This window comes from Phocoena sinus, chromosome 2 (genome assembly GCF_008692025.1).
Source record: "Phocoena sinus isolate mPhoSin1 chromosome 2, mPhoSin1.pri, whole genome shotgun sequence".
In the NCBI taxonomy this organism is placed as follows: Eukaryota; Metazoa; Chordata; class Mammalia; order Artiodactyla; family Phocoenidae; genus Phocoena; species Phocoena sinus.
Window position 1 is genome coordinate 167,173,991 of NC_045764.1, and position 16,002 is coordinate 167,189,992.

The 16,002-nt window shown below is 43.5% G+C and overlaps 1 protein-coding gene across 4 annotated transcripts in view; it reads right to left on the bottom strand.

Moving 5' to 3' along the window:
- Positions 1-4,602: 4,602 nt before the first annotated feature.
- Positions 4,603-16,002, bottom strand: part of BTBD7 (BTB domain containing 7) — an 81,630-nt gene continuing 70,230 nt past the window's right edge. For 3 of the 4 annotated variants that reach the window (XM_032620599.1, XM_032620608.1, XM_032620621.1), the window contains 4 exons: positions 14,849-15,038; positions 14,259-14,437; positions 11,828-12,262; positions 4,603-9,933 (listed from right to left, as the gene is read on the bottom strand). In XM_032620599.1, coding sequence (XP_032476490.1) covers positions 9,118-9,933; positions 11,828-12,262; positions 14,259-14,437; positions 14,849-15,038 — 1,620 coding nt within the window. In that variant the 3' untranslated portion in view covers positions 4,603-9,117. Of the gene's footprint in view, positions 9,934-11,827; positions 12,263-14,258; positions 14,493-14,848; positions 15,039-16,002 lie in introns of those variants that run through there. The other variant, XR_004348139.1, reaches the window with a different exon arrangement.

The following is a 16,002-nucleotide window of genomic DNA, read 5'->3' on the forward strand; positions in this document are numbered from 1 at the left end:
TTCTGGCCTCGGCTTCCTCACTCTCTCCCAAGCTCGGCCACCATCCAGCAGTGGTCACAAACATGCTTAGACACCAGACTCTGTGGATGCAGGTGCCTCGAAATTTACAGACAAGTGACGCTGGCCCCAAATCCAAGGCTCTGCAGGATGTGAAGCTCACCCACTGGGAAGACATCAGAGGAGGACGTCTTAACTCTGATGCTGACGCAAAGGCTCATGGCCAGCATCTGAGGCTATTCAGAATGGTGAGCTCTGGGGGTTTGGAGACCAAATAAAAAGAAGCCCATGGGCAAAAGGTGTGCAGACAAGGGACACGTCAGTGGCTCCTTGAGGTGAAGTCAAGACCGAGGTGGGGCCCATGGGCCCAGTGTCGTTATCACTGTCAGGTGTAAAGCTGCGTTTGGAGCCGGGACAATTAATGTAGGCTGAGCGGATGATGGTGCGCAGACCCACGATTCACTTCCATACTTTCTGTGAAGGGAGCATCCCTCAAACTCGGACAAATAAGCAAACGTGGAGGCAAAGGTCTGGGGGGGTCTGGGGAGCGTGAGGGTCCCTTCCGGGGAGCTGTCATGTTACTGTCAGTCGGACAGATGACCAATACTAGAAATGACCAATGTCTCAGTTCATCTGCTTAGGTCCTGTTACAAGGGGGATGGGATGGCAGGTTCTGGCAACTAAGGACAGGGACCTTTACTGGGGTTCTCTAGAGGTTTTTTTAAAAAACATTTATTTATTTATTTTGGCTGCACCAGGTATTAGCTGCAGTGTGTGGGATCTTAGTTGCTGCATCTGAGATCTTTACTTGACGCATGCAGGATCTAGTTCCCTGAGCAGGGATCAAACCCGGGCCCCCTGCATTGGGAGCTCGGAGTCTTAGCCACTGGACCACCAGGGAAGCCCCTCCCTAGAGGATTCTAAAATGAACTCCTGCTACTGCTGAATGATTTTTTTTTAAAGACATAGATAATGATTTTTTAAAATAAATTTATTTATCTTTTGCTGCATTGGCTCTTTGTTGCTGTGCGTGGGCTTTCTCTAGTTGCGGCGAGCGGGGGCTGCTCTTCTTTGCGATGCGCGGGCTTCTCATTGTGGTGGCTTCTCTTGTTTCAGAGCACAAGCTCTAGGCACGCGGGCTCAGCAGTTGTGGCACGCGGGCTCAGCAGTTGTGGCGCACGGGCTTAGCTGCTCTGCGGCATGTGGGATCCCCCCGGACCAGGGCTCGAACCCGTGTCCCCTGAACCACTGGGCCACCAGGGAAGCCCCTGAATGATTTCTGATACTTGGAGAAAGTAGTTGTGATCAGGAACTAACAGTCTTTTTTATTTTTGGTCGTGCCGCAAATCTTGTGGGATCCTAGTTCCCCAACCAGGGATTGAACCTGGGCCCTCGGCAGCGAGAGCATGGAGTCCTAACCACTGGACCACCAGGGAAGTCCCGGAACTGAGTCTTTTAAGAACAAATTATGCTGAGCTGGCCTCCTCCTCTTCCATGGGGGATAGACCCCAGCTGGGCTGCACATGGGCGTGTGACAGTCTCTCATGAGGGATGCGTGGAGATGAAGAAGGGGGGTTGGCCATGACTCCCAACACCTCACCACTGCCCCAGCCTCCGTGCTCTCCGCGTGCCTCTCCACCCTGAGCTCCTCACCCAGGCCATCGCCTCATCTCCCACGCAGACTCCCGCACCAACCCGACCCCACCTGGCTTCTCTCCCTATCCCGCCACCAAACCGCTCTTGCCAGCCCCACTCACCTTCTCCATGGTGCCGACCCAAAGCATCTTTTGAGCCTGATTTTCCAAAATCTCCAAGCCGCAGCCACTGAGTTAACTTTTGGGGAGGGGTGGAATTGATCCTTCATCTCTTAACCTTTAACTTGAAAAAGTAATACATGCAGGTAATTTAAAAATTCAACCAGTACAAAAAGTATACAGCTAAGTTCCCCCCACCCGATTACGATGCCCTTCTCTCTCCAGAGGCAGTCCTGCCTCATAGGTCTTTGCAGACGTTTTTATGAATATACAAGTTTATTATGTAGCTCCTTTTTCTTGTCTGTTCCACAAGTGGGAGCGTCCATATGCCCTGTTTTGTATTCTACTCCTTTCACTTTATAAATTCTGAAGCGCATATTCCGTCCTTTTTGAACAGCCTCTGCCTGGCCTTCTGAGTACCACACTAGTTCTCTTTCTACCTGGTAGCCCGCCCTTGGTCAGCAACTCCCTCAAGCTGACCTAGAAAGGTCGGAGTTCCTCCAAAGTTCATTCCTAGGCTCTATTTTCATCTTTAAACCTTCCCCACTAAGTCACCTTATCTACTCCCGAGGCTTTCAATGCCACCCACGTATGTGGACAATTCCCACCTGGCACCTCCAGCTTGGCCCCTTGCTTCTGAGTTCCCAGCTTACATGGAATCACCGAGTGAACACAAGCAACGTTAAACCCATGGTCTTTCCCCTAGATCTGACGCCTCCCGCTCTCTCCCCACGTCCAAGCAATGCCCAAGTCCTGTAGATATCACTTCCTGACCATATTCCTCTGTTCTCTGCAGCCTCCTGCCTGGTTTCCTGACGCATTCCTGCTCCGCCTCAATCCAGTGATGTGCGGCATGCAAATCTGATTACATTTATGCCCCTGCCTAAAACCCTACAGCAGTTTCCCGTTGATCCTCTTAGGATCAACTTCAAAATCCTTGGCCTGCCCTGGAAGGGCTGGCAAGATGGGCTCAACCCTCTGTCCCAGCCCACACTGGTTTCCCCAGTGCTCAGGACCTCCTGCCTCAGGTTCTGCCTCGTCCCCGAAACCTCCCAGGAAACCCGCCCCTCCTAGCCCCGTGACTCCACCTTCCCCTGCGCTTTGAAGGTCACTTCCCCATGGAAGCCTTCCCCATCCCAGGACCAGTAAGACCCCCAGCCTTACCTCTGTAATGGTACGATGTCTTTTCTTCCTTGAGACCCTAACGTTCTTGTGGGTGGGGCTGTGACTGTCTTGTTCATTCCTGTCACCTCAGGGCCTAGCAGGGTCTGGCAGGTAGAAGTTGCTTACTTATTGGATAAATGTTTGAGCAAGTAAATGCCATGCTTGTAACTACCTCCACTCTCTGCACACTATGGTACCCCTGCCTGGGCCACCAATGCTTTCTGGTGTTCAGTACAACACCGTGGTTGAGAACTTGGGATCTGTAGCCACAATGCCTGGGTTTGAACTCAGGCTCTGCCAACTTACTAGCTGTGTGACCTTGGACAAGTCACTTGATATCTCTGTGCTTTGGTTTTCTCATTTGTAAAATGCACTAATAATAGTAGGTGATTCACAGAGGATTAAAGAAAACAATACTTAACTCATTGATTACAGGGGAAAAAAATAAAGTGCTTTGCAGTGAATCCAGCGTGTTTCTCCTCCCATTCATTCCTGGGCCATGTCAAGCCAGCCTTCCCCTCAGCCACAGTAACCTCCTATTGCTATGTACTGTTCCAATTGTCTCTCTAGCTAGTTTTTGTTTTTTGTTTTTTTGTGTGTTTTTTTTGGCTGCGTCGGGTCTTAGTTGCCCTGGGAGGGCTTAGTTGCTCCGCGGCATGTGGTATCTTAGTTCCCCGACCGGGGATCAAACCCGCGTCCCCTGCATTAGGAAGGCGGATTCTTAACCACTGGACCACCAGGGAAGTCTCTTCCTACTTTAAAGCTTCTGAGAATAGGTATCCTGTCTGCTTTATCTGCTGCTCCACATTCCCAAACTCTGGGAAGAGTGGACTCAAGAGATATTCCTTAATGCACTGAGGAGAGGTAAGGCCTCAAGTAGCTAGGGAAGCTGGCCTGAACTCACTCTTCCAGGGGAATCCACAAGAACAGAAGTGAAAGTTGACTTACCCAATTTCCTGTTTTAGATTTTGAGGAAGCTCACCTTCAGAAACCTTAGGTTTTATTTTATCTTGATATTCCACAGTTAAACCTAAGATGGTTACGAAATATAAAAAGAGAACTGCCACAGTGAGGCACAAAGGGTGAAATGCTAGGATGGAACTTATTAGCGAAATGATTAAAGTAAAAATTTTAAATAGTGATTTTAAAAAACGGAAATTGGAAAACTTTCTATTTTGCATGGTTTTTTTGGAAAACTAGACTCTAGATCATGACTCCATTTCCCTTTCAAATGGAAAAATATTAACGCTCCTGAGTTTGAATCTAAGCCAGGTGTCTGACACTTGGAGGCCTGTGAATCTTGGGGTGCATTTGGGTCTCTCACCGACTGACCACAGCCCTTCCAGTGACTGATTCATTCCAGTTGCTGGGTCCCTGTGTTTGGAATGCTGAACTTCCTCTGGAGACCCCTGTGCAAGTTACTTTTTTGCTCAAATTGTAAAATGAAATCTCTCAGAAAAATCCCAGTGAAATCACAGAAAATTCTGAACTTGAATCAAATGAAACATGGTATTTCCAAGAAATCCGTAATACTTTAAAGAAGCCTCTGAATAACTGAAAGCATAGAGACAGAGGAGAAGTCCACCTAGAAAACCTTCCACTTCTACCTAGTGGTGGGGACAACGTTGCTTCTATAACTGAGGGCTGTGTGCTACCTGCTAAAACAGACTGTATCCAACTCAGCGGGTTCTATCCAAGCCATTTATTTGAAACGCCAACTATATGTAGGATAAAGTCAGTGTTACATGCTTGTCAGTAACAGTAGAAAAATAGAACCAGTGAAAACCTTTGTACAACTGTAATGGTGCTCAAAAGAGAAATGTATCATTTTACAATGCTTCACACAGACGAATTCAAGTTTGGAGGTACCTAAATAAAAATACTATATATTTCTTTAAAAAACACTATGTACATTTGAAGCGTAAACAAGTTTTACAAAGTACTGGTTACGCAGGTTGTAGAAAACACTTGCATAGGACGTGAAATCAGTTTAAGAAAAATTTCTGAGCCTTTAGCATTGAAGGCACTTGACTTTATACCAGTAACAGCACAACCACAAGAAATGCAGTGTTGTAGAAGATACCACCTCTCTGACACACAGACGTGGTACACAAACAGCAAGTGGAGTTCAGGAATCTTTATCGTTCAGCCACCCCACCTAAGAGCAGGATTCCGTCCCACGTGCCCATGGAACCCAGATACACAGTCACGTGCAGGTACACGATGAAGCTTCCAGAGCTCGTTTCAGCTCTTAGACAGAACCCACGTAAACACACAGACACAAGAAGTTATTTTCAAGACACAACACTTGCAAGTAATCTTTCTATAGAAAGGGCCACAGCATTATAATATTCAGAATATGGAAGATTGACTCATGGTCTGAGGCTTCTCTATAGGAAAAGAAAAATCAAAAAACTTGCCAATACAACAATTACATAACACCTATTGCAATCGACAGGACAAAAAGACAACTTAACATTTCATAAGACACTGTTCGTACAACAGTGTTAATGGAAAATAATACAATACACTTTAGTGTGTGACGGTAATTCTTTTAGTAAGGTTATCTGTAATGAGGTTTTAAAGTAAACTCCTTAGTAGACAAAGTAAACCACTGCAGAACGGGGAATAGCACCCATCACTGCTGCTTTAATAGTAACGTTCAACAGTAAGTTGAAGGTCAACCAAATAATTAAAAAAAAAAAAAAAGGCAAACATTTCCCTTTGAGTTCAGTCCTAAGATAAAAACATAAATGCCTTAGAATTGCAAAAGCAGTATCTTACAAGTGTTTCAGGAAACACATTTTCCCCTAAAAGGCGGATTTCAACATGAAAATTCATATTCTGATGAGTAGTTACTGAGAGGTGTTCATCTTTCACCTCTAGAGACCAACACGCGGGGGTCATCTTTGCGTCCCGCTGCTGCCAGCACGTGGGGGTCATCTTTGCACCCCGCTGCCGATGCTGCATACGCTGTTTCCCCTCCATCATCACCTAAATCCAAAGGGACAAGTATGGTCCACTGCTACTAGAGCTTGAACAACAAATCCAAAGAAAACTCAATAAAGAACAGTTTTTTAAGGAAGCATAAACAAGAATTAAGCAAAGTTTCATAGAGTTCAACCAAAAAAAACCCCAAAAGACTCAAATAAAAAGAACTCATTTAAAGTCTACCTGGTTACCAAAATGTCAGGAGAGATGAGGTCTAGGGACATGCCTAGAAAAAGCTACAGGGGCGTGTGAAAAAGAGTATGAATAGCACATGGTAAATTCAAACAACGATTTTTTCAGGAATAATTTTTGCCTTTCATGCTGCTATCTTTTTCCCTTAGGAGTCACAGGTGACTCTGAACTGAAATTACTAATCAAAATCACAAAACTAAAACAGAAATATAAGAAACAGACCAACAGCGTCTTGAAGAAATGCAGATCTTCTCCTTCTGCTCCAGGATCTAACTGGTATTCGCTAACCTCGACTCGGCGGACACCAAAGGTGGCGATTGTCTAATGGCCTGATTGTCCATGGCCTCGAGAGGAGATCTGGTATGTTGAGATTTGGTTCTCATGAAATTTCTACACCGAGTAAAATGCTAGGTCCCGTGGCCTAAATTTTATATTATACATGTTTATTTCTGAGAGCAATCTTACTCAGACTTCACATTTATCTTCGTACAGCACTGAAAGATTTTAATGCTTAGTAAGCATTAAAGAAAACTGAATAGATGGGTTCAAAAGCCAGAGGCACACAGCTATTCAACCTACCCTACTGACCATACTTCACAAGATACATTAAAAGTCCACTAACACCTACCCTAACACTAAACCCACATCTGTTTCCCTTCTGGAAGTCACAGCAGTCCACGATCCACAGCACGTTCCTCTCTATACATAGAGTTTAGCCAGGTATGCTACTAAATTATTAAAAGCAAACTTCATAAATTAAATAAAACTATGAACAGTGGCCACTTCTTTTATAATTATATTTTAGGGACGTGAAAGAATATTTAATAAATTTTCAGAAAAATGCATGTGTGGCACCAATAGCTCTTGTCTAACATTTTTTAAAAAAAACAGGTTGGAGATGAGAAAGATTTCCCCCACCAACTATGTCTACTCACTCTTCTTTGCAGTACCAGCACAGCACAGTCTGAATTCAGAATAGAAATTTAAAACTGTATCAAAATAATTCATGTCAACACATGTATATAAATACACATTAAGGAATATGATGGAATTAACACTTTGTGTTTCTGAGGAGAGACAGACTGAGATTGGCTTCAAAAGACACCGTCATCTATCATAAAGTCAAAAACCTACTAAAAATGAGAACAGAGTCCTAACGTTTTTCATCTTTAAAAAAAAGGAGCCTCAAAGGCGACGACGTGTAGCTGACCTCACAGCAGCCTGGCGTTGACTCTGGGAGATCTGGGGCTCGGTGTGCAGCTTGGCCGACATCGAGGGACGTACGGGCAGCAGCTAACTAGCCAGGCAGCAGAGCGAGTGGTAGCGGTTTGCCGGTGTAGACAGACAAACGGATGTGTTCCCATCTTTAAGACTACCTACTGTTAGGATTTTTTTAAATGTCAGATTATTCCTGAGTGTATATCCACAGGGTAAAAGTAGGAAAAGATTATAAGAGAAACTACAGTTTCGGGAGAAATCAGAGTTCTTGACACCCAATAGAAACCTATTTACTTAAAAGTGCATGTCATTCATTTATATGGTAGCTTGTAAAGGCTCCCTAGCCCTGCATAGTTTTAGAGTGAGTGTGAGTGATTCAGAGTTTTATATATATATACATACACAGAGAAGAGGCTCCCAAACATCCTTCACGGGAGGGAGTGTTCAGAAAGTCTCTTTTCTTCTAAGTGCCACGGCTGTGTGTGTATGTGTAAAAATAGAAAGTGAATGCTCAAATAATGTCGAAGTGATTTAAAAACTCAAATACTAATGTATTTACATTGGAGAGTAAGAAAAAAACAGTCCTTAGCTCACACATTGCCCTTCTAAGGGAGAGGATCTTAAAAGATCCCATGTGCTCAGTGGTTCAGTAAAATCCCAAACCAGCGTCCCCAGTGGAGTTCAAGTAGGACACGTAGTATTTCACCGAAGGAAAAAAAAAAGGTTTCTTTTTCTTTTTTGGTGACAAAGCATTATGCATTATACAACAACTTCTTTAAAGGACACCAAAATTCAGACACACTTTGAAAAACACTTAAAAGAAAATATATGCTTACAAACACCAAATGACATCCGTAAGGCTGAAGCCCTTTTGTTTTTTTCCCACAGAGAGCAAGACAACTGAAGGCAGCAAGCAGTCACTCCCCGGACTCATCTGGAGAGTCGCAGCTCAGAACCGGCAATCCCGTAGGGCAGGCTTAAGTTACTTCGCTAATTCCACTTCTTTAGGATTCCAGGAAAGCCGATCGCTTTAGAACCTCATCTAGTGAAACTCTAATCCACACTACCAGAATCTGCAGTGATTCTAACAGCATCTGCACTGTGAATAAAGCAATAGCTTGAGTCTGGACACAAAAGGCTTTTCTCCTTCTTGTTCTTTACTGAACCAGGAAACTTCAGGATCCTGACTGGATTCCTGCTGGAGGAATGAAGACCAGCTCCCAAGACTCATTTAAAAAGTACGACGTTAGATTTATGAAGACTGAGCGGCAAGATTTCTGAACTAAAACAATGACTGAAAAGAGAGGAGCATTTTGATGTGCTGTTCTTTGGAATTTCTATAATTAAAAAATAAACACAGAACTATTTCATAAGAAAATACATCTTAGTGTGCAATCCAATGCACGTGGAAATTGCTAGATGAAAGGTAAAATGCAAAAAAGTATGAAAATACAGTCCTTTAAATGTGGCAATAAAGTTTAACATACTGATATAAAAACAATACAGATAAAAGTACAAGTGCAAAAAAATTCCATCATTTGTAAAGAGAAAAAAAAAAAGTGCCAGCTTGCTTGCTCTTAAAAATGCTTCCCCCACACAGTTGTTCCAACACAAAATAGACAGACGCAGCATTCAGAATAACCCTCTTAGCATGCCATGTCTAATAGACGTGTATATACAAAAACCAGAATAAAATACCGTGAAACTGAGTTATCAGCTGGCATCAATACTCTAAGTTGTTGGGTTACATCATAAAATGGGATGTTTCACATCTCAGGCACAGACGACTTGGAGGTTGCTCTCAAAGGGCAGACTTTTTGTAGAGGAAGTCTGGCTTGCTTGGTGACCTCCTTCCTCTGCTGATTGAATCTTCCCTTTCCAAATCTGTATTTCGCTGAGCTCCATGGCCCAAGGACTCGCTGTCTGCCAGTCTTCTACCAGATCTCTCTTCTGGAGCTTCAGAGCTACATGCAGAATGTGAAGGTCTGTTAGGAGTCAGCCCAAAAGTCAAGTCAGTTTCCACTGCTGTCCGCCCCCTGACATGGGCTGGACCGTTGCCGGCATTTTCTGGGGCTGCCAAAGGAAAGTCCGACCGCTGGGGAGGCTGCTCAACAACATCGAGGTGTACCGGCTCATTCTTTTGTCTGTGCAGATGCCCATCAGGGGAAAGTGGATATTCTCTCCTAGCTTCTTCCTGCTTTTTAGGAGAGGTCTGGCCAGGTAGGTAGGCTGACTTTAAGCCGCTTGGTGATACCTTATTGTGGCTATACAAATCGGGACCAAAATATCCACCCTGCGAAGGGGAAGGGCTGCGTCTGCCGGGAGCCGGAGTAGATGGTCTACAAGCAGCGTTCGAGAAGTCATAGAAATCTGGATATTCCTGCTGATTTTCTCGAGTGTCTGGTTTTTGCTCTAGTGTGTGTTTCTTTCGAGACGTGTGTGTATGCCTCTGTGGAATACACGATAGATGCTGGGGAGGCCCTGGTCCTACTTCAGAAACTGACTGGCTTAATTCTGTGTCTACAGCAAGTTCGGGAAGCCTCCTGTCCTTGAGTGACAGTGTGGACACTCCCATGGCGATATCTGGCATTAGATCATTTAGCACAGGTTGTGTACACTGCAAACAGAAACAAAACAGGGGGAGGGTTAAAAGAAAAAGGCCCAAGACTCCTTCTTTTTCAAATGATGTTCACTGATTTTTGTTTCCTCATTAGAAAAATGATACATGCTTTTTTTTTTTTTTGGCTGTGCCATGCAGCTTGTGGGATCTTAGTTCCCCGACCAGGGATCAAACCCAGGCCCCCAGCAGTGGAAGCATGGAGTCCTAACCTGGATTCCATGGACCATCAGGGAATTCCCCTGATTATTTTTAAAATGATAAAAATATAGAAAGCTATAAGGCAAAACCCCCACAAAAACCCTAAACTTCCCTACTTGAGATAACCATTGTTATTAGCATTTTGAAGCAGTTCTCTCACCTTTTATATTTTGCACACATATTTTCATAAAATTTAGTGCATATATAACACTGCCATTAATACTATTTAAATGACTGCATACTGTTCTCCGCTGTACTGATGAAGCATGACTTCTTAACCATTCTTCCACTGTTGGACCTTAAGGTTGTTTCCAATTTTTCATTATTATAATCAAGACTGTAATGAACATACAGATAAAACACCTTTGACGGGAGTTTTATTTAAAATATAAAGTAGGACTTCCCTGGTGGCGCAGCGGCTAAGAATCCGCCTGCCAATACAGGGGACACGGGTTCGATCCCTGTTCCAGGAAGATCCCACATGCTGCGGAGCAACTAAGCCCGCGCACCACAACTACTGAGCCTGCGCTCTAGAACCCGCGAGCCACAATTACTGAAGCACATGCGCCTAGAGCCCGTGCTCCGCAACAAGAGAAGCCACTGCGATGAGAAGCCTGTGCACCGCAACGAAAAGTAGCCCCTGCTCGCCGTCACTAGAGAAAGCCCACGTGCAGCAACGAAGACCCAACGCAGCCAAGAATAAATAAATAAATTTATAATAAATAAATAAAATATACAGTAGTAGAACTTTTGTAACTGTAGAACTGAGGGCCAGGCCAATAAGATGGGAATTTGGTTTATTCAACACTATCAGTCTTTGCTGTTTCTTCTTTTTGGAGGGGTTCGGGGGGACAGCAGGGAAAGCGGATAGAAGGGTATAAGGTGAGGACCATAATTTGACCCAAGGCGTACACTAGTCCACAGCTTCCAAAAGGCCATCTTTTAATGAAGATTCCCTTATGTATATGTATATATGTATCTTTGTTCTTCTCTATACTGAACACTAATAACGGTATGTGACTAAGCAGGCAGACTTAAAAATTTTTTCACCAGTTTTTTTTCCAAATGTATTATATGAAACAGAAATTCAACCTCTAATGCAGGGCAAGATCAAGCAAAGAATTCTTGCTTAATTTACTACCTACTAGCGCTAGCGACTGTGATTTCCAGTCAAATGAGTGTCCTGATGGAATAGCTTGCTAGAGGCAGAGACATGCGTGCGGGTTAATTTTCTGCCCATTTTATGAATGAGGAGTCTTCTGCCACATTGTTCCCGATGGTATACTCAGCTACAAGTAGCTTCCCCTTCCTGCCCCAACAAAGCCTTTGGTAGAATAGTAGACTCTACAGAATAGAGGTCGGGGCCAGACTCTTGACACGTGCTTGAACAGCACACCATGAAACCGGTAACGTCACCTGCATTGTCCAGTAACCCCACCCTTCTGGATACCTGCACGCGAACATAAGGGAAGGCCCTGGCCTACTTCCACCGCAAACACCTCGTCTCTCTTCTCCGTCCTTTTTCATCCCCCTACACTCTCTTTTTCTCTCCCTTTTCCATACTCCCTTAAGTCTATGCTTTCAGCTTGTCAGTAACTCTTCTGGGCACCGCTGAGTCCCAGGGGCCAAGGAAATTGCTTCTGACATTCCAGCAGCTCGTAATTTTAGGTGGCTTACTGAGCTGCACACTCACCACTTGTCTCTCAGACACTACTGCTGCTGAGGCGGCGGCGGCTCCCGTCTGTCTCCCCAGCCCTGTGGTGCCGGGACAGTCAGGTCCTGCTGCTTGAACACCCGGCAAACAGACTGGAGGGGGCACTGCTTTAGGAGCTGCTCTGGAGTGAAACAGTGAATGATTACAGGGATAAGAGAACGAACGTGAAGGGTGTTGGCTGGGAGGTCTTTGTCTCCAGCCCGCTTTGAGGTGGTGATGGACTGGGGTAGCTGGGGGGTGGTACGGCGGTGGTGGAGGTGGCAAGGGTGGATGGAAGGCCACAAAAGAGTCCGGATCTGTAAACACGGTTTCTGCAGTGGGGTTACTGCTAACTCGACATCTCCCAGACTGCCTCATTGTCAAGAGTGGACTTTCATCTCCAAAACGTTCATCAGGAAAGAACTTGTGAGGATTCTAAGAAAGAATGGGGTGGGGGGTAAACAAGGTAGGATATTTGTTAGCAGATTTCCTGGACAGAAATTTACAGGCTGAGTTAAGCCAGTACCTAGAAAAACCACATTCAGCAACAGTAAAAGGCACAACAGACTTTTCTAGGCCAGAAGCCCAAGGAATAATTACCTCAAAAACAGTATAAAAGGGTAGAGCGCAGCAGCTATCAAGGAGAGCGGTATAACTGAATACTCCAGAAAGCAGGTCAGTAATCTCTTGCAAGATTATGTGATAATCAAAAACAGGAAATAAAACCTAATGCAAATATGTCTTTGCCAAGAAAATAAAATTAACATTAAAAACAAAAGGAGGGGGCTTCCCTGGTGGCGCAGTGGTTGAGAGTCCGCCTGCCGATGCAGGGGACACGGGTTCGTGCCCCGGTCCGGGAAGGTCCCACGTGCCGTGGAGCAGCTGGGCCCGTGAGCCATGGCCACTGAGCCTGCGCGTCCGGAGCCTGTGCTCCTCAACGGGAGAGGCCACAATAGTGAGAGGCCCGCGTACCGCCAAAAAAAAAAAAAAAAAATAAATAAATAAAAACAAAAGGAGGAACTAACACACCATTGTAAAGCAATTATACTCCAACAAAGATGTTTAAAAAATTGACAAAATTTTTAAAAAGGAGGAAAAGGCATATAAGTGAGGATTCTAGAACTTTCTGACAAAACGTCTGTACACTTTCAGTCTGAAATAAAAACTACAAAATACTATTCCTTACCTATTATATAGAAATAAGTTTGATTAATATTTTGATAAACACTATATGGAAATTCTTAAATTGTAAAACTTACACAATTTAAGAGATCAAATTAAGATACAATTTAGAATGGCAAAGAGAATAGAAATGAACAGAAAACAAGACTGTTTTAGAGATGGAAACCACAGTAAAAATTGAAAATCAAGAACCTAAAAATGGTGGAAAAAAAAAAGAACCTAAAAATGCCCTGCTCCTTGCCTAAGGCCACCATACCATGTTCCCCTTTGAAAACTCAGGCTAAAGTGGTTTGCAGTTAGTGGCAAGAAAACAATTCAATCACTTGACCAGATGAAATTAAATTTTATTTTAGGTTCTACTTTAGTTGCTGTGAAGACTACTTTACACATTTTATACAAAAATGCTACTGCTTTTTGTACCAAATAATTACTAGAAATGGGTTTCTTTGTGCTAGTTAAAAAAAAATAAAAAGCACTCATTCCTTGATTCTCATGCTTATAGGGTTTGAACCATCATGCAAAAAAAAAATTCTTATAATAAAGGGGAGGAGAGAGGGGAAAAGAGGGGCATATGGAAGGTCTGTTAAGTATGTAGTAGGCTAAAACCTGATACCTAGTGACCAAACCAGGGACAGAAAGCAGCGGAAGGTCAGAATTTTCTACTTTCTCTTCCACTTCTGTTGGGCGTACACACCATGAACTTTTAGCAGTTAGCATTTATGTGCTTAATATATACAAGAGGCATAGTTGCTTTACATACAGCAGCTCTTATCTTCACAACAATTCATTTTACAGGTAAGGAAACTGATGCACAGAGTGGTAAAGTAACTTGCTCCAAGTTAACTAACTGGTAAGCAGCAGAGCCAGGATATAAGCCCAGTTCTCACTCCAGAGACTGCGCCCTGTCCACTCTACCACACTGCCTCTCACTGGGGGCTTTCAGGTCATCCAAGACACCAGGGACAGTCAAAGAGCACGTACAAAGAAAAAGACATGCTACGAGGGCTCCCGGGATATGTAAAATACTGCCTGAGTGACAGTCAAGGCTCCTTATATTTTGATCTTTTTTCAAGTATAAAAAATTGAATATTTATTTAGAATTAGAAATCACAAATTGCAAATTTTAAAATATGACATATAACACAACATCACAGAATCCAAAAGAATACCATAATATTTTCATTATTAATAATAACTGACAATCTAACACAAGGCTCCCTATTTTAAATGGTTTCGTGCCGTTTCCCACCTGCAAGAGCTCTGCAGCAGCATCTGCGAGCCCGAACTCTCTCAGTACTCGAATCTGAATTTCATAGCTCACGGTGGCGCCTTCCCCACAGTTAAGTGCGTAGGCTCTCTGCACCTGCTCAGTGTGTCGTAGCTCCTGCAGACGTCTGACCATGTCTTTCATAATGAGGAGACGAGGAACTGGAAGAAGAGAAATAGTTTGTAGGCACAATACCTGAGCTACACAAAAGACCACCTGTTGAATGCAAGAAAAAAGCATGTGTTTTGCATCAGAATCTTCTCATAAATTTTTGATAGTATTTTAATTTCCTGGAAAGATAGTAATTTATATACTTCTAATTATTTTTTAAGGTTTTAAAATTTCACTGTGTCCAAAAGGCTCTTGGGAATACCAAACAGCTCGTGAACTGCATTATTCGTTCACAGCCCAAATAAAATTTTATTTGCATATATTCTCTTCTGAATCTCAGGATATTTCAAAAGTCTTTTAAATATATTCATTCTTTTATTCAAATAATTTTTTGAGTCCTGACTATCCAAAATATGATCATTCATTTAAATATAATGCCTGAAACAAGGTTACTGCCTTACCTGGGATTTCATTTGCTACAACCGAAGGAGGGCTTGACTGGTTACTGCTGATCTGCTGGTGGCTGATCATGTGACAGCACTGTGGCACGGCATTATTGACCATGTAAAGTGTGTCTGGCACATTGGACATTCTAACCATTCTCAAACGCACAAGATCTGTTTGTTCCACCATCATCTCGTCTAGCACTGACTGAAAACAATTCAGTATTAACAGAATTAGTCAACCTTACACCTCTGCTAAATCACATTTAGAGAAAGATTGCCGTCATCATCATATAAAAAGGGAATTAATTTATTGTTTCCAGTGTATGAAGCTTAAAATTAGTGGTGAAAGGAAAAAGTACCCTAATCTCTTTAATTTTTTTTTGTTTTTTGTTTTGTTTTGTTTTGTTGCGGTACGCGGGCCTCTCACTGCTGTGGCCTCTCCCTTTGCGGAGCACAGGCTCTGGACGCGCAGGCTCACGGGCCCAGCCGTTCCGCAGCATGTGGGATCTTCCCGGACCGGGGCACAAACCCGCATCCCCTGCATTGGCAGGCAGACTCTCAACCACTGCACCACCAGGAAAGCCCTACCTCTTTAATTTTTAAAGGATCTTTTTGGAGCATCTTTGAAAAGAAAGAATCATTTTCTGAAAAATCTGTTTTTTTTTTTAAATTTACTTTTATTTATTTTTTTCTACATTGGGTCTTCGTTGCTATGCACGGGCTTTCTCTAGTTGCGGTGAGCGGGGGCTACTCTTTGTTGTGGTGCATGGGCTTCTCATTGCGGTGTCTTCTCTTGTTGTGGAGCACGGGCTCTAGGCATGCGGGCTCAGTAGTTGTGGCCCACGGGCTCTAGAGCACAGGCTCAGTAGTTGTGGTGCACGGGCTTAGTTGCTCCGAGGCACGTGGGATCTTCCCAGACCAGGGCTCGAACTTGTGTCCCCTACATTGGCAGGCAGATCCTTAACCACTGCGCCACCAGGGAAGTATTTGAAATTTGAAGAAGGGATATAAAATTAATCAGAAATAACTTATACATAAAGTTACTATAAAGAAAACAATGTATATATGTATATAAATACACATATATATGTATATATGTATGTATATACAACAATGTATATAAATATCAGAGCCAACAAGAAATGCTCAAAATATAAAATATTAAAGAC